Source organism: Oncorhynchus nerka, linkage group LG21, assembly GCF_034236695.1.
Source record: "Oncorhynchus nerka isolate Pitt River linkage group LG21, Oner_Uvic_2.0, whole genome shotgun sequence".
Lineage (NCBI taxonomy): Eukaryota > Metazoa > Chordata > Actinopteri > Salmoniformes > Salmonidae > Oncorhynchus > Oncorhynchus nerka.
In genome coordinates this window covers 3576652-3600398 of record NC_088416.1, presented here as the reverse complement: position 1 = coordinate 3600398, position 23747 = coordinate 3576652, and the positions used below count along the sequence as shown (strand labels likewise).

At 42.4% G+C, this 23747-nt stretch overlaps 1 protein-coding gene across 1 annotated transcript in view; it reads right to left on the bottom strand.

Moving 5' to 3' along the window:
- The window catches only part of LOC115103696 (VPS10 domain-containing receptor SorCS3-like), a 218064-nt gene that overhangs the window by 81407 nt on the left and 112910 nt on the right, over window positions 1–23747 (bottom strand). Inside the window, exons 3-4 of the mRNA XM_029624570.2 lie at window positions 9147–9246; window positions 4445–4603 (exon numbers count right to left, since the gene is read on the bottom strand). Coding sequence (XP_029480430.2) covers window positions 4445–4603; window positions 9147–9246 — 259 coding nt within the window. The remainder of the gene's footprint in view (window positions 1–4444; window positions 4604–9146; window positions 9247–23747) is intronic.

Here is a 23747-nt window from a genome sequence, read left to right as displayed (position 1 = left end):
CTCTACCTCAGAGGGAGACTTTATCATACTGATAAACAAGAAAAAAATGCAGAGCGGGTCATTTTAGTGACATGTGAAAGTGGAGCCGGCTACAGAACGAGGCTGTTGGACTGTAGTTAAGAGGCGAGGCAGAATCCATCAAGTCGACTATTATGTCTTCCCCACAGAATAATGATGGAAGGATGGCAGCTCTGGCACTGATACCCAGCTGATCCTATTTGCAAAGGTAAATGTCAGCCTTGTACCTGGCCGAGATACTGAGATACACACTGACTTCTGTCTGCAGAGGACGAGAAGAGGGGGTTTCAAAAGGCAGGGACAGGGAGAAACAAGAGAGGGAGTGGGAGAGGTGTAATAAAGTGTCAGATCACCATCAGTGCCAGCTCAGGGAAGGGATGTATGAAAACCGTGAAAAGTGTGTTTTCTCCCTCACTGTCACTGTAATATGGGCCAATAAGTTTAATTGAAAATAAGTGATTTTGACCAAGTGTTAAGACATCTCAGATTGTTGGGGGTTTGGAATGTAAATTGATAGAACAAAGTGAGAATATTCTGGAGGCCCTGTTTCAAAACCGATAAACAAACTTTTATTCATCATCTTCACTCCCTCTCTCTGTCACACACACACACACACACACACAGTACAGCCTATGGTTTGAATTGAAGAGGCAGTCCATCAACTGGTGCTATAAACTCAATATAAAGAGGCCCGGGACATGATGAAAAACCAAAAGGATGTCACACCTCCACCATATCACCAAAGCAACACAGGTGCATGACAAGAGAGGCCTGACAACGACAAAAAAGTTGTGTTTCTTACACACGCAACAATCTGTTTCCTTGTTGTTGGCACATTGGCTCCCCACTCCTATCTCTATGTAACAGCATACCTCCATCCATCTGCTGTAGTGAAAATGTACACATCCTCCAAAAAAACTCACCTCCAGATATATTCTCACCAGGAAGACCCCCCTCCACAACACCTTCTCCAGCTTTATCCTCAGCAGGAAGACACCCTCCACAACACCTTCTCCAGATTTATCCTCAGCAGGAAGACCCCCCTCCACAACACCTTCTCCAGCTTTATCCTCAGCAGGAAGACATCCTCCACAACACCTTCTCCAGATTTATCCTCAGCAGGAAGGCCCTCTTCCACAGCACCTTCTCCAGCTTTATCCTCAGCAGGAAGACCTCCCTCCACAACACCTTCTCCAGCTTTATCCTCAGCAGGAAGACCTCCCTCCACAACACCTTCTCCAGCTTTATCCTCAGCAGGAAGACCCTCCTCCACAACACCTTCTCCAGCTTTATCCTCAGCAGGACGAGCCTCCTCCACAACACCTTCTCCAGCTTTATCCTCAGCAGGAAGACCCTCCTCCACAACACCTTCTCCAGCTTTATCCACCACAACATTTAGTTATAGTCTATTGACTAATGACAGTAATCCTGCTATCTGTAATAGCCAACAAACCTAATGCAGACAAGGGGCCAATCAAATCCCCATACGCAATGTAGGGCAAGTGAGTAAGAGACTGGAGACGTCACAAATAAACCTGAGATACACTGATGCTTTATTCTAGCGGCGCTGTCTGGCAATACACATTATTTCCCCCAGTGGAAGGAATGACAAATAACCCAAACGGGGCTGAGGCGGTGTGTAGGGTTGCCTGCAATGTAATTGCGGTGCTGGGTGACCAGGCTGCAAATAGTGTATGCAGGTGATCCAAATTCACTTGTGAGTTATTATTATTTTTCATTATCTTGGAACGTTGGATACTGTGAACTCGTTTGACTGTGTAAAGAAATGTGACCTGTTTCTGTTGATACATCCGAAGTGAAACATTTTTGCTCACTTTTTTCAAAGGTTGAAAGGAAGTGTGAATAAATGCATCTCCAACATGTCAACTATCGGATTTGGTTGTTGTGTACAGAATGCGGTAGACTGACGTTCTTCATCTGACATTGTGCGTCTGAGTGGGGAGACTACAGGGGGCTGACAGGAACATTATTTGTGGAAAACAAAGTTATGTCAGACACCTGGGGTTCTCCTCTTGACATACCAAAAACCAATTGATTACAACACCAGAAACCTGAATAAGGGTATTAAACACAGAGACTGGTGCTGAGGGAACTAAGGTTGAACTTAAACAAGATAGATATTGTTAGGCTTCGTCATAGACTGGCAATAGATACATGGACATAAACTGGATCTTTTTGTACAATCAATGTTCATTGTGTTTCTGTGCTAATGTCATTTTATCTACACTAGCAGCTTTTTCTGAGGTGAGTTGTCTGCTCTCATTAACACTTCTAACTTAATAATGAAATCAAAACCCCATATCCCCAAGTGACAACAGTAATTGCTGTAATGATGTGTGCTGAGAGTCTGGAAGCAAGTTCAGGGAGTGAGTGTTTTAATAAATAAACACAACATAATACAAAATGACAAACCAAGAACAATACACAGACATGAAACAGAAACCATAACGCCTGGGGAAGGAACTAAAGGGAGTGACATATATAGGGAAGGTAATCAGAGAAGTGATGGAGTTCAGGTGAGTCAGAAGATGCGCAGGTGCGCGTAACGATGGTGACAGGTGTGCGCCATAACGAGCAGCCTGGTGACCTCGAGGCCGGAGAGGGAGCACACGTGACAATTGCAATGTGTACTGAATACTTGAACTCAACGGTCCCACCAAGTTAACGTTTTGCTGAACATATCCCTTACACTATCCATTAGGGACCCAAAGCCTTGCCTCGCAGGTCCAACGAGGTGTGTGAGCCGAGATGCAATATGTTAAGAACGGAATACAACTTGAATTGTGGGGACTTTAGCTTTTTTTTCACTTCTCCCTTGAGACTTCCACCACTAGCTTCCTACACCCCCCCCACAACACAATACATCTCAGATTATAAACACGTTCAGAAAAATATAATCTATGCTTTCTCTCTTTGAATCTAACAGCAGGGAGGGTGTTACATGAATAATTGAACTGCACTAAACAACCCGGGCCTGACGCTGTTTAGCATAACAGCTCTTGTCAAAAGATGTATAAGACAAGCAGCTCTAATACTGAAGTCAATTAGGAGACCTGAACAATGGAAAAGCCACAGAGGAACAAAGAAGAACAAGAAGAAAAATGGTTCTGTATTATGTTTGAGTAGTTTCTGCACCTTCCACCCACATACTTTTGTGAGAAGTGTCACAAACGAACTAATTGTATCGCCCTTAGTCAGAGAGAGAGAGAGAGGAACAGCTACATCAATAGTAATCATGACTTTACCCTGAGCACATGTTCTGAGATAAGAGTCAAGACAGGTCACCCAGAGTTCTAGAACTCGAAATAGAACAGACATTGAGGAAAGAGATAAAGATTGACCTGCATTGAATACAAAAAGACTGAAGACAAATAGTAAAGTGATCTGACACAGCTTGTTATCAGTACAGGACAGACTGTTTTAAAGTTGCACTTGTATTGACTCCCAACTAAATATACTTCATTATCTAATTTACTAATCACCATTGGATTCCACATTGCATCAGTGCTTAAGGAATCGTTTCATCAGAACTGTACGTATGTTGTCGAAGAGTGTTCCATGTTCACAAAGGTTCGTCTTCTGAGGGTGTTCCATGTCCACAATGGTTCATCATTTTAATGCAAACAAAATTTCACCAACATCTATAGTGTACATTAAACAGCCCAAAAGGTTCTGTTTCAAATTCGTATAGACGGCATTCTAAAATGAAGGCCATCACAGACCGAAAGTGTAACAAATTACAACCTCTGGATCTGTCCAGGTTTCATTGTTATGACCGATATCGGGGTCAGTTAGCAACCCAAGGTGTCAGTCTTCTCCCTCCTCCACCTCAACCAGACTCCCCTATGTGATAGCCATCTTGGTAGCCAGGTAAGACTCATTTGGCCATAATGGTAGGTCTTCTTCACAGGTGGTTATATGGGATGTGACCTGTGTGTGAGTGGGGGGTACAGAGCTCTCCTCAACATGATACTACAGTGAAGGTTACAGATGAGAGTATAGGTGTATAGGACTGCAGAGTCGCTGTATGTGGTTTGCAGGCCTATAGTGCTGACATCTTCTAATGAATATTAGAATGTTCATTAGTAGTTACAAGTAAAGTTACTGTGTAGTTGGAATCATGTTATAACACAAACATTTTCAATGCTCTAAATATATCGCCATGGTAATTAAATATGGTAACATCAAATGGATAACAATAATCAATATTCTAATCAAAATTCCAGCTAAATAAATCATTAAATCATGGCAATAAACTAGTACGGTGCCGTTGAAACCGAGATGGAAATAAAGGTAAAAAAATGTATAGCTTGGAGTTTTATCCAACTGTGTATCACAGTTCAAAATCCAAAGCATACTGTATCAAACAACCAACTGTGGTGAAAAAAAATGACATGGAGCTCACCTTCTGGTCGTGGCTGTAGGCTAGAGCCCAGTCCTCCTGTGTTGGATGAAACAGAAGGCTTAGAATGTAGAAGCTGAGGCGGTATTTCTGATAGCTCGCTCCTTCATCCGAGCTGATGAGCACACTGCTCTCAAACTCAGGGTCTGTCAGCACCATTATCTGGAAGAGAGGGAGAGGGGGGTGGGATGGGAGAGAGAGAGAGAACGAGAGAGAACGAGAGAGAGAGCGAGAGAGAGAGAGAGAGCGAGCGAGAGAGAGAGAGAGAGAGAGAGGTCACCATATCAGCACTCCAGGTCTAGTGGTTGGCATGCAGCATGCTGTTACTAGCGCTAACACCTTCACTTTGTTTTGGACTTCATTTTACAAATGTGCCTCTCGTGCTCTGTTGCCATGGTTTTTTGGCCTCTTCCAGTGCACGCACAGGTCTGCACTTTGGTGCACTTTGGCTTTCAGTCACCCCTCTCCAGATACATTCCCTTTAATGAGATAGAGGTGGTTCAGAATACCCCCGTGGACATATAAGTCAACCATGAGGGGGCCACAACACAACTGCAACAATAAGTTGCTATGTTAAAGAATAGGATAAGTTTTAAGAATACATTTTTAAGAATATAGTGTAGATCAATAGGCTGCTGTGCTATGGTATTCTGTAACACCGCTGTGAATGAAGAGAGAACTCCACAACTTTGCATTTACCATGCGTGACTACATGTCTAGGCAATGCAATTTGTTTTGAACAATATATACATTTGTGATAAGAAAGAACAAATACTTGTGCAATAAAGAATAATGTCTTTGTGGAATGCTCTATGTTACCACAATGGCGGGAATTCTAATTCCATGCTAGGAATTATACAGTCTCTACTTTCATTTCGTCATGAATTCAGTGAAAATGTAAATGTTTTGTTGCATATTTGTTAGAAATTAGCCTATTGAGAAAGCAATAACAGAGCAAGATCTGTAAAACTAAAATCATAATAGCAATGCAAATGTAGGTATTAAGTATAATTCTGTAAATTAGAGTACATACCCAAAACCAAAGATACTGTGAAAGTACACAACATTGACGCAACTTAATTAAGATGAAGCCCTTTGTTTGGAAGCCTGTATGATATATAATATTAAATAGTACATTGTAACAAAATCTGACCTTATTGGTGTAGTATCTATATCTTGGTATAATATGATTTATTTGGGGGTGCGATGTAAAGCATACATGTTCATTACAGTTCATTACTCACAAAACACAGATATATCCTTAAAGGCCATTTCCACTTTATAGAACCAGGGCCTATTTTCTCAAAGTAATCCATAGACATGTTGATTAATAAGACATACATAGCTCAAATGTGCTTTCTCTTTGTGATGTAATGCGATAAGACATTAACCTGACACCTGGCTTTAATGACAATAAACTACTAAACCCAGACAGAAAAGGGAGGCTCTGATGCTTGGATAGAGTCACAGCCCAAACTGCTGTGTTTTCTTTCCCTGCAACAGATTTGAATTGGAAAAAGCAGCAGTGCATTTGTCACTGACAAAAATACCACCGTCTTTCCCCAGCTTTAACTAGGAATAATCCCCACCCCTCTTCCCCCAGCTTTAACTACGAATCCTCCCTGGTGGTGATTTAGATCAATTGTTTTTCATTAAAGCCAATAAACAGACTGCGGACTCTGTGCCAGTTTTTTTTCTTTAAAAAAATATGTTCCTTCGATTTTTTGTAGTTCACCTCACCTTCGAATTTTGCCATTGTCATTGCCCTCACCGAGGGACGAGGGACTGCGAATGGCCCCGTCTACTTCTCCCAGTGTCTTAGGGCCTTGTCACATGTAATTAAATAGTTTCTAACGTCAGGTCTAATAATTTCTCATAATATTGTATTAAGCGACAGTATTTATTATGAGTGGAAATTGGATTTCACCTTGAATTTTTTATTCTTCTGTCAGGACCTTTCTCTCTGTCTCACAACTTAGAGGGGATAGCACAAATGCTAGAAGTCCTTGAAAGGTCTGGGTGGATCAATGTTTCTTCACCACTGAACAGGGAGACACTGAATGTTTCTCAGCTCTCTAATAATAATTTAGGTGAGTCCTTTTCAACCAGGCTCCCTTTATATTTACTGTAATACATTTCATATTAAGACATATCTCTATTGAGGGCTTGTTGTATAGCTGTGTGTATAGCTGTACTCTGTATATCCCCTATATCACTGTTGCATTTACTGGAAGGTGTAATATTACACTTTATATGTTGAGAGTAAAAGGAATTGGAGAAGTCTGGAAAGGTATTCATTAATGGCCAAAGATGATTCATCTTAAACCAACCTGATTTAAATTCCTGCACGGGTAAATATTATTTGCCATGTGACATATTCAATAATAAACCCTATTTAAACATAATTTCTCTGACAAAATGTAGAAAAATGTATTGGACCATAACTGGACTAAAAGCCTTCTCATAACCCATCTCTCAGTAGATTGAATTCATTTCCTTTCGGAAATTGTTTATGTGGATCATATGGATATGGGCATGTCCATCTGTTCCTGAATCAGTTTTAACAGGCACCAAGTTCCACGAGGGGAGGTTATGTAACAGCTCACATCATCGTCAATAACTTTCACCTCATCAAATATACCATCGCATCGCCGGGTAATTAAGATTTTGCTCCACATCCACTTGCCAATTGATCTCCCGGGAATAAAGAGGAGTGAGCCTAGTTACAAAGCTTAGATCAGTACAGGTTGGAGGGATAACCTCGGCATGTCATCTGCTGATGTTCAGCTAGTTGGTGGGAGTCCAGCTAAACATCAAGCGAAGAGTGCGATATTCATTGCTGTGTTGTCTGAGGGGCTGAAGCCTGCTGTTGGACGGTGCTTGATCTATCTGCTGACCACAAACAAGGAGCGGAGGAGAGGATTTCTCACAGCAGAGTAATCTTGTCAAACCCAGATGAATTGCGACCTATCTGTGAGTGAGCAGTCTGTAGGGAAGGTATAAAAAGGCTCAATTCTGGTGAATTGGGATATCACTCTAGATACAACCATAGAAATAGAATGTCTATTCATTCTATGTCTTTTAATTCTATTCATACGTTGAGAATGCTAGACTCTTCCTTATTATCAGTGGCTGTGAGTCAAACTGTGCAGAAGGCCTCGGAATAAGGCTGAACATGCATAAGGGCAATTCATGATGGGTGTTTTCTTCCCAAGCGTGAAGATAAATGTCAGCACCATCATTCAAATCTATTCTCTGCTCCTTGAAAGGTCAAGCCTCTGTCTTTTTACCTTTAGACAACATGAGGATATAGTCGGTGACGTTAACAGAATATTGTTGCGTGGAAACCAATCGATTGTAATGCTATATTCACGTGGGAGAAAAAAACACCCTTGAACAAGTACACAAACATATTGTCATGGTGATTTAAGGGTCATTACTGCCTCATCTCAACAGATATAGAGATAATCCTCGTGGTGTTTTTCCCATGCTACACACACATGTTATGATTGGCCACTGGAATGCAATGAGGAGAAAACGTCCCAGCTTATCCAGTAGAGAGTTGCACTCATCCATCGATAATGAGATAAGAGATAAGGTGAGGAGGATCGTGGATCGGTGGAAGCCAGAGGTCAATAGTGGTTGTCTACAAAACATGGCCCTGACGAGGGCATCTGGACATCATAGGATCTCGTGACAAGCTTCTACTACAACGTAATTCCCTAACTGGGGTAAAGAAAACTACAAGATCCGCAGTCTATCACCATAAAAGGGAGATGATAGGGCCCTTGCAGCAAATCTGCTGCCTGTCCACGTATCTTGTGTGTCTTTGGATCGGTTAGCCTATATCCCTGTACCTGGGAAATGTGCTGAATGGGCATACTCTACCTTCAACTAGACTATAGGGTATATCGCTAAGCCGGCCGGCCAGGGGGAAAATAGTCACAGGGTCAGACCTAGGTATTACTGAGTTCAAGGCTGACCTGGGTTAAGTCCATCAGCTCGGTATCCCACAAACCATCTCTTTCCATCGAGGGATTTTCAGGGTCAGCGCTAGTGATCTATGGACTGATTTGACTCTTCGGGAGGGCCAGAAAGCCAGCTGGGGCCCTTTTCCCTTCACATTACCAACAGAGAAAAGTTTATTCATGGACGGTTTGCTAGTGACGGACCTTAACATGACCCTTAGAAAGTTTTCAGGAGAGACTGAGACACCTGTGTTATAATGTGGAAAAGATGGTCTGCTTCCCAGAATAAAAATAAACTTTGCTCAGAGAAGATGCACCTACTTTCTTCAATTAGTTTTGCTTCAGATTCAGATTCTTTCTTGAATACGTTCTGTCTTTCTAAAATGTCTTTTTTGGTCTCTGTGTTGTGTCATGGTAAATGTCCTGAGGCTATAACTACAGTATGAGTAAGTGTTTCTTGGTAGCAATCTTGAATTGCTAAATATGGTCATTAAACTTTGGTTATCTCACAAACTACAAAAACATTTAAAAGCTTGAAAGAAAATATTTATTCAAACCATATTTATTTGAGTCTACCGTCTAACCTTCACTTCGAGTTAACATTTGATTTGATCAGAAATAACAATTAGTGGCAGCAGAGAATGGACAATGAACTATTCAGTTCTAGTTAACTAAATGTAATTAAGTCTTAGTCAGTTATGTGTTATTGAAAATCACTCTTTTGAAGTTTGTCTTACCTTTCTCTTGTTGGATGGACAGACATACAGGTAACTCAGCACAGTCTTAGATCCCACTTTGTCATTCATCCTCTCATAGGTGGATCCATAGTCTGTTGATCTGTAAATGAACAAAAATGTGTTTAGACTGAGAGAAATACAGACAGAGAGGCAGTTCAATGTATAGACAGACAGACATACAGACTTATAGACAGTGGTTATTTACCGACGCCTACTTCCAACCACAACCACATCTTAAGGAAGGTTTCTGACCTAATTACATAAACTTGGCTTTGAACCACGTCATGTGAAATATCCCTGTTATTGTACATCTTAAAGTACATGGCTTTCTCACCCTTATAACTACAGGAATCTAGGCTGCTCGAGGGCCTTTGATCCTATAACATGCAAACTAAATATACGACCAAGTTGCACAGAGCAAAAACCATTCCTGTGTTATAACACCAGCATAATAACCAGTCATTGATAGGTGCTAATGGGAACAAACCATTCACAGATGCCTGGGGGCCTAATACCTTTAGTAATTTATGACTACCTTGAAATGAAATATGACGAATGCAAAAACGTGTGGATGTGCCCGGAATCCAGGAAGCTGGAATAAATTAGCAATACAAAATGAGCTGTTAGCTAACTCCAGAGCAGAGCACACTCCCCTTTGCCTTTCCCGTCTCCAAAGTGCCCTTTCAGTGGTAGTATACTTTTCTCCCCCCACCCAATTTTCTGTTGGTTTTATACACATTTTGTCGTTGTGGTTCTGAATCCCGCAAGTCATCTTTAAATTCTCAGCCATGCTTGATTGTTGACCAATGACCAGTCATCAGCATTGGAGCACAAAGGTGGACACACATATCCAGATTAGTGATCAAAAATAAAAACAGAGTAGATCTACGTTTATCATCAATATAAAATACAGTTTAGAGATTTACTACTGACTCATCTTTTCCAGAACAGGCTACGTGGTGATTTGATTGATCTCATTTCATATTTCAGAAAGGCCAAGTTTGGGTGCCTATTGACTATAAACAGAGTATACCAAACATTAGGAATGCCTTCCTAATATTGAGTTGCCCTCCCCCTCAAAACAGCCTCAATTTGTTGGGGCATGGACTCTACAAGGTGTCAGAAGCGTTCCACAGGGATGCTGGCCCATGTTGACTCCAATTCTTCCCACAGTTGTGTCATGTTGGCTGGATGTCCTTTTGGGTGATGGACCATTCTTGATACACCCTGGAAACTGTTGAGCCTGAAAAACCCAGCAGCGTTGCAGTTTTTGACATAAACCGGTGCGTCTGGGTCCTACTACTGTACAATACCCCATTGAAAGGCACTTCTATTTTTTTCTCTTGCCCATTCACCATCAGAATAACACACATACACAATCTCAATTGTCTCATGGCTTAACAATCCTTTTAAACCTGTCTCCTCCCCTTCATCTACACTGATTGAAGTGGATTTAACAAGTGACATCAATAAGGGATCATAGATTTCACCTGGATTCACCTGGTCAATCTTTGTAATGGAAAAAGCAGTTGTTTTTAATGCTTTATACCCTCAGTGTATGTCTAAAGATAAACAGCTCTAACATTGCACTGCTTTCAATATTATGGGATGAAGATTTAACATATCATGGTCATTTTATTATGACATTTGTGAGGAATAACAGGGCAACCAGGCTGACAACAAGCACTCTGCAAGCATGCTGCCCTCCACAGTGATGGAATGGGTGCAGACAGACATGTTTTTCTTATGATCCTGTAACCTCCGTTAAAAATAGGCCGTATTTTGCTTGCTCTGACACCAGACAAGTGACACTATATATCCCTAGCTGATGTTGGCTGCTAACATGAATGACTTTCAGCTCAAAATGCAGGTGTAAAACACAGTTTATTTCTGTAGCCTATCTGGTGTTTTGAAAAACGCTGTATAGACAGGCTACATTTCCGTACTGATTGTGTGTGCATGTTCACATGAGCCTAAGAATAGCTACCATGTCCCTGTGATTACCTAATTATTTCAATCTGAAGACTGCAAAAAGTCCACACCCACTCAGCATTAACCCCCTTCGGATGTGCGGTGCAATTTACAGTATGAGTGAGGAAAGACGAATGGGAAAGTATTCTTATTTTATAGGTCTTCAGGTTCTTCTCCTCCTGATGGCGTAGTCGGCAGAGAGTAGTGAAGCTCTGCCAGTAATAGAGTATAGGTTTAAATTACAACAAGATCTTTCCTCATTCCAGGTCATCCCTGAGTGCTGGGGAGAGACGGTCACGATGATTACAAAGTAGAATAACGAGAGAGGCAGACACTGCATGAGGGCGTGCTGACAGCTTCTACAGGATATTTTGTTTTTAAAGAGTTGGAGAAATGAATGGGGCGATGACTGATTGGAGAGGGACATTTTTATATGCAATTGGCCTCCCAGCACTAGGGAGCTCCCAAGGGCTGCGTTATGATGTTTGAGTCTTCTCATGTCCGCGGCAGGCAGGGACATTAAAGCAAAGACACAGAATGCTGTCTGACTGAGTTGCTTGCCAAGTATAAATTGAAGAGATAGCAAGCTCCTGTGTGGTATTGTATGTAGGCTATGAATCCATTTGACTTTTCACCACGCAGTTCTGTCCTCAAGTACTAAGGCTCTGGTGTGAGAGTGTCACGGACTGACTGTACAATCAGACAGAAATGCATTCAATCAAACCTCCAAACCATAACGTCTCTTTCAGTTGGTCTGATTTCCAAGGTGCCTTTTCTGTTAATCCAAAACCTAGAATCACTACATATTCATGAGTGTCTGTGAGGAAGGAAGCTGTACTCATAATTAGCATTAAATTGCGGTGTTTCAACCTGGCGACACCGCCATACAATAGGCACTTCTCCTTCTTCCTTAATTTCTATTCAGTAATTTCTTCCTCATCAGCCCCTGTCCACCGAGACGGTTGTTTATCTGGTGTTTGGTGTTTAGGTTCTGGTCTGGATACAATGTGTTGAGGGAGCGTGAGACAGAGAGAGCCAGAAGCAGTGTTGCAAGTAAAGGGGAGATTCTGAGAAAAAGACCAAACTTAATTTGCCTTCAGAATTTCAATTCTGAGTGAAACATAGCTGAAGTTTCTTCAGCAGCACAGTAGAGAGATAATAATCGCTCTTGCTGTTGGAGTAACAGTTTATGAAATATCACAAAACTAATGGGGTTTTGGCTTGCTGATGGAAGATAGCAGCAGTCTGAAATATTCCTTGACTATCAGAGAGGGGGTTAGGTACTGCAGTAGTTACACTGTCTGCTGTTGTTGTGTCTGCCTGCATTGAGGAAGAAACCCTGAGGTAGTGTGGATATTAGTGATGAAAGGCTTTCACCATAGTAAAGAAGTCAGTTATTCAAGGTAAATAAGAGTGCTTGAAGCAGTTTAATCATCCATTCCATTTGTACACCATTCGAGGCAAGAGAAAACGTCTCTCATATCCTAGAGTTAAACTCTCGTATACTAGGAGCTTCAATCCAATAGCTTTCTTTTCCAAGCAACGAATGGGAGTTGCTTCAGAATACAATATACCGACAGTGAAAGAGATTAGTATCTAAGTACCAAGTAATATTGTTGTGTTAAAGTAAACACTGAGGGGTAAAATACAGTAAAAAGGTAAGACAGAGTGAGGCTAAATCTTGTTTGAAGATTCATGTCGAGATTATTCGTAAACACTAAAGCCATGCCCCTCATACTGTAACGGATTTCCTCCTCTTCGTCTGAGGAGGAGTAAGGATCGGACCAAAACGCAGCGTGGTAAATGTCCATATTGATTTATTCAAAAACACAACTGAACACTGGAACAAAATAATAAACGTGAAATATACAAAACCGAAACAGTACCATGTGGCCCAAACACTCACACGGAAACAAACACCCACAAACCAAAAGTGAAACCCAGGCTACCTAAGTATGATTCTCAATCAGAGACAACTAACGACACCTGTCTCTGATTGAGAACCATACTAGGCCGAACACAAAAACCAACATAGAAAAACAAACAGACTGCCCACCCCAACTCACGCCCTGACCATACTAAAACAAAGAATAAAATAACAGAACTATTGTCAGAACTTGACACATACTGCCGATTGCTGAATATGTAACATATACATATAACAGTCCAGGGAAATAACAGAATCCCGAATGTTTCTTCTCGGAAATCAAATCCCCCAGTCTTTCGACCAGGTTCCATCTTCCCTGACATAAAGTGAGGAGCAATTTCAGAGAGGTGTGAGATAGAGGGAGAAAACAATGTGCATGTTCCTTTATGAACATCAAATGAACAGTAACAAAAAACAATCTGTGACCAAAAATCACATTAGACATTGTTGTGAGGCTTTGCCAGATGGCTGCATGTATAGCAGAACATTTAAGTCGTTGGTGTGCAGAGGCACTGTGTGGAGACCAGGCTCTGGGGAGAGAGGAAAAAACCTAGTGCTTCAAATCCAAGAGTGGGACCAAACTCCCAAACCAAATCACCTCAGTCTGTCGTAACACACAATACAAAAAAAGATAAAGCCTGGGGCGTTCAGGAGCGCAACTGACTCAGAGGTCTTACTCCTGTATTGATCCAGCAGGGAAACTAAAGGTTGGTGAGCTGTCTTGCACAGCTAGGTCACGGACTGACGCCTCTCTTGGTCTCTTGCATCTGACTTGGCTGGCCACTGACCAAAGCAAAGAGTTAGTAACTGTGCGCTAGCGTAACTAAGACACCAGACACACTAGCCAGGGAGAAAAAGTGGAAAACCTTATCCAAAAATTCTACCGGGGCCCAAAACTTTTACATGGTCGGGTTGTTAGTGTCAGAAGAGGGGTTAACAAAAAGGAACAACTTTACCTGACATTGCAACTGTGAAAGAGAAGAGAGAAAACAGGAAAGTTCTTAGCTGAAAACCCAGAGGCAAGATCAAGCCTTCAGGCACTAAACATAATCTTTCCTCTGATTGACATGCTTGAACATTATTCTGAACGTAAAAGAAGCCCAGGCATCCAGTCTTAAAGGTTTCTGAACACGTCTGAATCCACAGTGAAACATTTCTACAGCTATTGTTTGAGATACTACAGGTAATTTTTTGTTCCTATCCAGACTGCAGGGGAATGACAGATGCAATATGGGTCCAAACACCAGATCCTAGACCCGATGAGTCAACTGTCTGGATGGATGCTGAGACCTCTGGACGACAAGGAAAATGAGAGTTTAACGACTGAGATTTTGGTTGGCAGAGACACACCGCAATGGGCATGAATTACCATTGAGCTCTGATAGATAGTGCTGGATAGCAGAGAGACTGTGGGACCAGAGATCTTAATAAGAGACAGATGACGAGAGGTAATGTGAAAAGGTCATGCAATACCTGACTAAAAGGGAAAAAAGTGAATAGTTGACGGGAAATAGCTGACTTGAACTATTCAACACCCAAACTGCTCTAACTCTTCATTATCATTCCTCATAGCAGATCACATTGTGAGATGCTGCAATAAAATGTGTTTCAACTTCAAAAAGAAGAAAACCATCTCTACCTTCTTGAAAAACAACTTAGAAAAGTGCAGTCAACACAGAGAATGTAGTAGAAAATGTTCTGCAGAGTCGGGGGGCCCATAAAGAAACAGTTATCTGATAATAATGCCCAGAGTAAAAGGGACTGTGATAGCACATTGTCTCAGGCTAATCTAAACCCCACCATTAATAATCACAAGACAAATCACAAGAGCCTCCCATCATCAAACTGCTGTCATTTTGAGTTCAGAGACAATAGCTGAGCTGAAAGTTTTGTGACGACTGTGAAAATCCATTCCGCTAGCGCTTGCATGCCAAAGAGAAACAGAGAGAGAGAGAGAAAAGAAAGGGAGGAGAATATGAAGAGGGGGAAAAAAGAATGAAGAGAATGCATCAGTAGAGGAAGGGGTCGAGGGCAAAGGCAGCAAATAAAGCTTTTAATAATCTCTGCTGCCATCAGCATACCTTATCTCAGGAAGGGGACCAGCATTGTACAAGCTGTCAGAGTGTTTATCTGTTGGAACATATATACAGCGTAGAGGCATTCAGACAGACACACACACACACACACACACACACACACACTTCTCACCCCTAAGGTACATTAGCTGTAGAAGAATCTCTCCTCCATTGAAGCATAATTGAATATGACTTTTGGAGAATTGACACATTAAGGGTACATCAAGTTATTTGCAGGTATTTGCCGGAAGAGCACAGTGGATCGTTGGTGAGAGACATGTAGGAGGGTGGAAACTCAAGCGTGAATGAATAATGGAGGGAAAAACATTCACATTTACAGACTGGGTCAGCGAGAGACGTGTTTTTTCTTCTTTATCTCGACACTTGGAGTGACCTTGAAAAATGAGAAAAAAAACTACAACAGCAGGAACAGGGAAATGTGTCTGATGCAGAAACAGATTCACTACACCATCTAGGCTCTCTGGCTTTCAGATAATAAACTAGGAAGTCAAAGAATATTCCCACTGTGGGAAATGAAGATGTTAGATAAGAACCAAGGTACTGTAGGTACTGTATAGCTATTGCAGGTAGCCTGGAGGTTTACAGCATTGGGCAAGGTCGCTGGTTCAAATCCTGGAGCCGACAAGATGAGAAATATGTTGCTGGGCCCTTGATCAAGGCACTTAACCCAAATTGCTCCAGGGGCGCTGGGCAATAGTGACCCTGACCGTAACCCCACTCCCTGCGGGTGTCTCAGGGGGAGTTGGGATATGCAAGAAACACATTTCCATGACAGACTTGTAACAGGACAGATATAAGCACCTCCTAAATGTATTATTATTATTCTTCAAGTGTTACTGAGCAGTGTGGAGGAGAAAAACTATGAGACAGGAATGTTTCAATCTCCCAATGTACCTAATCCTAACATGGAACTGTACGCATATAACAGATAAGAGTGAGCACAAGATACAGCATTTGTCATAAGTTATTGGACACAGGGGGAAAAACATGAAAGTTTCCATTTCACAAATCACACTTTTATGGCACTTTGATCAAGTTACTGGACACAGGGGAAAACAACTATGAGACATGAAAGTTTAAATCTCACTATGGACCTAAGTCATTCTTTCATGGCACTTTTATCATGGCCTTCATGGCATGTTTGCGTGTCATTACTTTCATTCACAAATGCACTCTTGAAGTGCTGTGAAGAACTATAGCGGAAGAAACACTGACATTTGGAGGATGTTTTTAAGTGACCTCACATACTATCTCGTTGATACCTCTGTCACGTTCAACATTCCTCTTTCACTCCTGACTGTGCATCTTCAAGCGATTTAGCTTGACCTCATGTTCTCCCCTGTTCTCCACATTCCACAAAGCTCTTTTCCAGAACAAGTCTTTCAATAAACATATAAAAGTTTGAGATTCCCCCTCCAGGCGTGATTATTTCTGCACGAGGGTGAAGAGAGCGTTTTAGGTCACACCGAGACAAATCCACTAGCGAGTCAGCGACATCCCGCCTTTTTCCCGCTCATCGCCGAGCATCGCCACTGACCTGAAACGCAATGGTGTTGACTCATTGTGTGTTCACCTCAGAACCTCTTCCTGCCTGACAACACCCTAACACATGCTCTGCCCTTTCCTCACAATGAATTAAGGTTGTTGTGTGTGACTTGGTGGAGTCACGCTCGGGTTAGGGCACAGCAGCAGGTTTTCGTGTATAATCTTTAGGTGGGACCTTTGCTCTGGCTATACGGATACAAGAATATACGGAGCACAACTGATTCCCATTCATTATTTACAACTAGAGGAAGCTGAGGCCAGTAGATTAAATGACGTTTTTCATTTTCTTATGTAATGTACAGGTAACAGTCAAAATAGTGGATACATTTGAGTAAATAAGGGATAATAAAGTCTATTGAAAGCAGGTGCTTCCACACAGTTGTGTGTCCACACAGGTGCTTCCACACACTTTTTCCGTGTGCACTTTAGCATTAGCGATGATTGTACGGAATCTTGCCAGGCTTTCCAAAGCCATGTCTTAATGAACGAGGGGCCACGAACACACTCTTGATTTACAGTGCATTCTGAAAATATTCAGGCCCCTTCCCCTTTTCCACATGTTGCTATGATTGTACAGCACTCTCTATTGTTTATACAACTAATGTAAGGCAAGGACATGAGACAGGAGTAAAAACTAACGTGGGCATTGTTTAATGCGTTTTACAGGACAAAACATATCCAAGCATTCCAATGTACGTAGAGGGGGGTGCCCTAAATGGACAAACTACAATATCAATGCATAACAGTTACATTACAGGCTTATTCTAAAATTGATTAAATAAAAAAATTTCCCTCATCAATCTGCACACAATACTCCATAATTACAAAGTGAAAACTAGTTTAGAATTTGTTTACCGATGTATTACAAATAACAAACAGAAATACCTTTTTACATAAGTATTCAGTCCCTAACCCTAACCCTAACCCTATGAGCTCAGGTAGAGCCTGTATGCATTGATCATCCTTGAGATGTTTCTACAACTTGAAACATTTATCTGTGGTAAATTCAATTGACTGGACATGATTTGGAAAGGCACACACATGCATATATAATGTACATATATAAGGTACAGTGCGTGTCAGAGCAAAAACAATGCCATGCGTTCGAAGGAATTGTCCGTAGAGCTCCGAGACAGGATTGTATTAATTAAGACACAGATCTGGGAAAGGGTACCAAAATGTGTCTGCAGCCTTGAAGGTCCCCAAGAACACAGTGGCCTCAATCATGAAAGAAGTTTGGAACCGCCAAGACTCTTCCAAAAGCTGGCTGCCTGGCCAAACTGAGCAATCGGGAGGGAATGGGCCTTGGTGAGGGAGGTGACCAAGAACCTAATGGTCACTCTTATAGAGCTCCAGAGCTCCTCTGTGGAGATGGGAGAACCTTCCAGAAGGACAACCATCTCTGCAGAGCTCAACCAATCAGGCTTTTATAGTAAGAAAGAAGATTAAACTCTTTGGCCTGAATGCCAAGTGTCACATCTACAGGAAACCTGGCACCATCCCTATGGTGAAGCATGGTGGTGGAAGCATCATGCTGTGGGGATATTTTACAGCGTCAGGGACAGGCAGACTAGTCAAGATCGAGGGAAAGATGAATGGAGCAAAGTACAGAGAGATCCTTGATGAAAACCTGCTCCTGAGCGCTCAGACTGGGGCGAAGGTTTACCATCCAACAGGACAACGACCTTAAGACAAAAAAGTAAAACTCTCAGAGAGAGTGAAAGTGAGAGGAAGCAATATCCCTTTTACATCCTTTGTCTGTTTCCTCCTTCTCCCGCTCTATAAGTAGTTTCAGAGCCAATATTATGGAAACATATAACTCAGGAATGAGGAGATGGGCTGAGTTGATCTGAAGGAGGAAGTAAAGAAAAATCTTCCCAAAACTTCAGGAAGAGAACGGTGAAGAAGTAACATCATGACTAATCTTTTTCATTGAAATGGATAATGTTGTTTTCCAGGCCAGGTTCACAGGAATCAGATAAGTCTGGCTGGCATTGAGGCAGTTCTTCTTGTTCTCTCTTGACACATCCCTGTCACTGTCACGCCCTGACCTGAGTATTCTTTGTTGTCTTTATTGTTTTGGTTAGGTCAGGTTGTGACATGGGTGATGTATGTGTTTTTGTACTGTCTAGGGGTTTTGTAGGTTTATGGGGTTGTTTTCATCTAGGTGTTTATATATGTATATGGTTGCCTAGATTGGTTCTCAATTAGAGGCAGGTGTTTATTGTTGTCTCTGATTGGGAACCATATGGAATCCATATATCCTGATGCTGCATTCATTGTAGCTGGGGATTTTAACAAGGCTAATCTGAAAACAAGACTCCCTAAATTGTATCAGCATATCGATTGTGCAACCAGGGCTGGAAAAACCTTGGATCATTGCTATTCTAACTTCCGCGACGCATATAAGGCCCTGCCCCGCTCTCCTTTCGGAAAAGCTGACCACGACTCCATTTTGTTGATCCCTGCCTACAGACAGAAACTAAAACAAGAAGCTCCCGCGCTGAGGTCTGTTCAACGCTGGTCCGACCAATCTGATTCCACACTCCAAGACTGCTTCCATCACGTGGACTGGGATATGTTTCGTATAGCATCAAACAACAACATTGACGAATACGCTGATTCGGTGAGCGAGTTCATTAGAACGTGCGTTGAAGATGTCGTTCCCATAGCAACGATTAAAACATTCCCAAACCAGAAACCGTGGATTGATGGCAGCATTCGCGTGAAACTGAAAGCGCGAACCACTGCTTTTAATCAGGGCAAGGTGACCGGAAACATGACCGAATACAAACAGTGTAGCTATTCCCTCCGCAAGGCAATCAAACAAGCTAAGCTAAGTATAGAGACAAAGTAGAATCTCAATTCAACGGCTCAGACACAAGAGGTATATGGCAGGGTCTACAGTCAATCACGGATTACAAAAAGAAAACCAGCAAGGCTGCAGGCCCAGACGGCATCCCCACCCGCGCCCTCAGAGCATGCGCAGACCAGCTGGCTGGTGTGTTTACGGACATGTTCAATCAATCCCATAACCCAGTCTGTTGTTCCCACATGCTTCAAGAGGGACACCATTGTTCCTGTTCCCAAGAAAGCTAAGGTAACTGAGCTAAACGACTACCACCCCGTAGCACTCACGTCCGTCATCATGAAGTGCTTTGAGAGACAAGTCAAGGACCATATCACCTCCACCCTACCTGACACCCTAGACCCACTCCAATTTGCTTACCGCCCAAATAGGTCCACAGTCCAAATAAGTCCAGAGTCGATGCAATCTCAACCACACTGCACATTGCCCTAACCCATCTGGACAAGAGGAATACCTATGTGAGAATTCTGTTCATCGACTAATGCTCAGCATTTAACACCATAGTGCCCTCCAAGCTCGTCATCAAGCTTGAGACCCTGGGTCTCGACCCCGCCCTGTGCAACTGGGTACTGGACTTCCTGACGGGCCGCCCCCCAGGTGGTGAGGGTAGGCAACAACATCTCCACCCCGCTGATCCTCAACACTGGGGCCCCACAAGGGTGCGTTCTGAGCCCTCTCCTGTACTCCCTGTTCACCCACGGCTGCGTGGCCACGCACGCCTCCAACTCAATCATCAAGTTTGCGGACGACACAACAGTGGTAGGCTTGATTACCAACAACGACGAGACGGCCTACAGGGAGGAGGTGAGGGCCCTCGGAGTGTGGTGTAAATAACCTCACACTCAACGTCAACAAAACTAAGGAGATGATTGTGGACTTCAGGAAACAGCAGAGGGAACACCCCCCTATCCACTCGATGGAACAGTAGTGGAGATGGTAGTAAGTTTTAAGTTCCTCGGCGTACACATCACAGACATACTGAATTGGTCCACCCACACAGACAGCATCGTGAAGAAGGCGCAGCAGCGCCTCTTCAACCTCAGGAGGCTGAAGAAATTTGGCTTGTCACCAAAAGCACTCACAAACGTCTACAGATGCACAATCGAGAGCATCCTGTCGGGCTGTATCACCGCCTGGTACGGCAACTGCTCCCCCCACAACCGTAAGGCTCTCCAGAGGGTAGTGAGGTCTGCACAACGCATCACCGGGGGCAAACTACCTGCCCTCCAGGACACCTACACCACCCGATGTCACAGGAAGGCCATAAAGATCATCAAGGACAACAACCACCCAAGCCACTGCCTGTTCACCCCGCTATCATCCAGAAGGCGAGGTCAGTACAGGTGCATCAAAGCTGGGACCGAGAGACTGAAAAACAGCTTCTATCTCAAGGCCATCAGACTGTTAAACAGCCACCACTAACATTGAGTGGCTGCTGCCAACACACTGACTCAACTCCAGCCACTTTAATAATGGAAATTGATGGGAAATGATGTAAAATATATCACAAGCCACTTTAAACAATGCTACCTAATATAATGTTTACATACCCTACATTATTCATCTCATATGTATACGTATATACTGTATTCTATATCATCTACTGCATCTTTATGTAATACATGTATCACTAGCCACTTTAACTATGCCACTTTGTTTACATACTCATCTCATATGTATATACTGTACTCAATACCATCTACTGTATCTTGCCTATGCCACTCTGTACCATCACTCATTCATATATCTTTATGTACATATTCTTTATCCCCTTACACTTGTGTCTATAAGGTAGTAGTTTTAGAATTGTTAGCTAGATTACTTGTTGGTTATTACTGCATTGTCGGAACTAGAAGCACAAGCATTTCGCTACACTCACATTAACATCTGCTAACCATGTGTATGTGACAAGCAGCCATCTTCTTTGGGTATTTCGTGGGTTATTGTCTATGTGATGTTGCATGTTTGCACTCAGGGGTTTAAGCGGTCACGGTCGTTTTGATATTCTGTTTTGTTTGTTTAGTGTACTTCGTGTTATTTTCGTCTTACATTCAAAGTATGGATTCACATCACTCTACGCTTTGGTCTCCTCACTACGACGTCCGTGACAGTCACCTTCTCTCAGTCCCCGGAATATTCTCAGAACTCTGTCACAGAGTTCGCAAAAGTCCATCCATAATCTAAATGGCATCCATGACAGCTCTGTGGTTTCACTATCATGTGGTAGGGGCAATTGGTAGGCAAACTAAAAACAACACACACATGTAGGCCCACATCAACAGCAAGCAACCACAGGCAACCAATCAGGACCCCTAACAACAGTCAGAAAGTAGCATTTCTTGTAGTATTTATGTCAGAAACCCAGTGGTTTACTCAAGACTTCTAAGACCACACACTGCATGACTTGTAGGCCAGATAGAATACAAAACATTGCATTATCATGTCTGAGGCAACATGTACAGTACTGTCTGCATGCACGGGTCAGTGTACAATTTGTACTAGTACACACTGGCCTGTACATGGACTTATTAAGTCCAGTGAGTTAGAAACCCCAAAACAAACCTAGTATCACAACAACGAGGTAGAGGGTCGTAGAGATCGAATGACAACTTCTGTGCCGCACGAAGAAACAATCAATTAAGCTCACGCTCGAGAGGATCAATCAATTAGCCTTTATTTCCGACACGTGGTGGCTTGATGATATTTTAACCTGATAACCACGAACAAAACCGAGAGCTGCGGATTTAAAAGGGAGATGCTCTTGAGTTGCATTTGTGTTGAAAACGTGTAATATAAGCCTGCTGGCGGTTAGAGCTGGTGATGAAATCCAACCATTTACTCTTATGACAGAATGTAAAGTAGTGTGTGCTTCAGGATATGGGTGGAAACCCCAGAGTATGTAATTAAAAGGGTTGAATTTAAATATTGAGAGAAAGGAGCGACATAAATAACCTCTTCTATAATAGAATGAGTGATTAGTGTAACAGACACCGGGAAATGGGAGGGGAGAAGGATGTGCCCATTGAAATGACTAGAAATCCCATATGGAGAGCAAACCTGTGAGTGTTTTTCATAGCAGTTTCACTGTAAAACGGAAGATGTAGATATTGTTTATCAAGGGATTCGTTCAAATCGTTACAATGCCACGGACTAAAGCCTATCTGTTGACGCAAAGGACGATGTTGGCAAATCCTATGTTTTGAGCCGAGTCCAGGATGACATCTGCTCATGAATAATCTAGATTGAGCAGCTTTGATATGGAATATACTGTATGGGCCTTGACTTGAGGATAACACAATATGATGAACATAGATATTCTACAATATATGATTATCGATTTGAAAACCTATAACGTCAGATGTTGAAATTAATATCATAATCAGATCTCAGTCATATAGGCCTTTTCTGAGAGTTCCTACTTGAGGAAGTATTGGATTCCAATAAAAAGTTCTATAGCACCTCTGGGGTTTTGAGGTAACATCCAAGTCCAATTGTAATAGATCAGAGACATCAGGTAGGTCCCCTTCTCTCTGCGACACAGGCCTTGTTATAGGCACTGACCCGTGAAATATCAGCCAGCCTCTGAGTGAGTGAGCTTAGCAAAATTATGTCATTTGAAAGGTTGTCACTCCTCACCCCTGCTTGACCCCACAGTGGCACATTTGGGAGTGGGGGATGGGGGGAAGGAGGGTTTAAATGGGAAGGGAGAGATGGAAGGGATGGCCCAGATTAACCTTTCTCTTTCTGTCTTGCTCGTCTCTCACTTTTCTCTCTCTCGTCTGTCTCTCTCTCTCGCTCTCTCTCTGTCCCTATTCCGCTGTTTGACTGCAGGGGAATCCTCTCCACTCCAAATCACTAGATGTTACATTCAGAAGACCTGCATGTCTAGTCAGCCAGAGCTTTGTTCAGAGTATATACCCTTCACCATGGCACTGATGCCTTCTGAGTTCCTCGTACAGTAGCCACTTTTTTCTCAGTAGACACAGCAGCTTATCTGATAGCAGCCTACCCAGACATTTTCTTTCTTTCTCGGGCCATTTAAGGAGTGAATTGACACACTAATTCACAGCAGGAGAGTTTTGAACTGTGATACATTTCAGCTGGGAAAGTATTCATAGAAATGTGTGACAGAGACTCAATAAAACAAATGCCCATAAATGTCCTTAAAATACTGTATGTTGTATTATACAGTA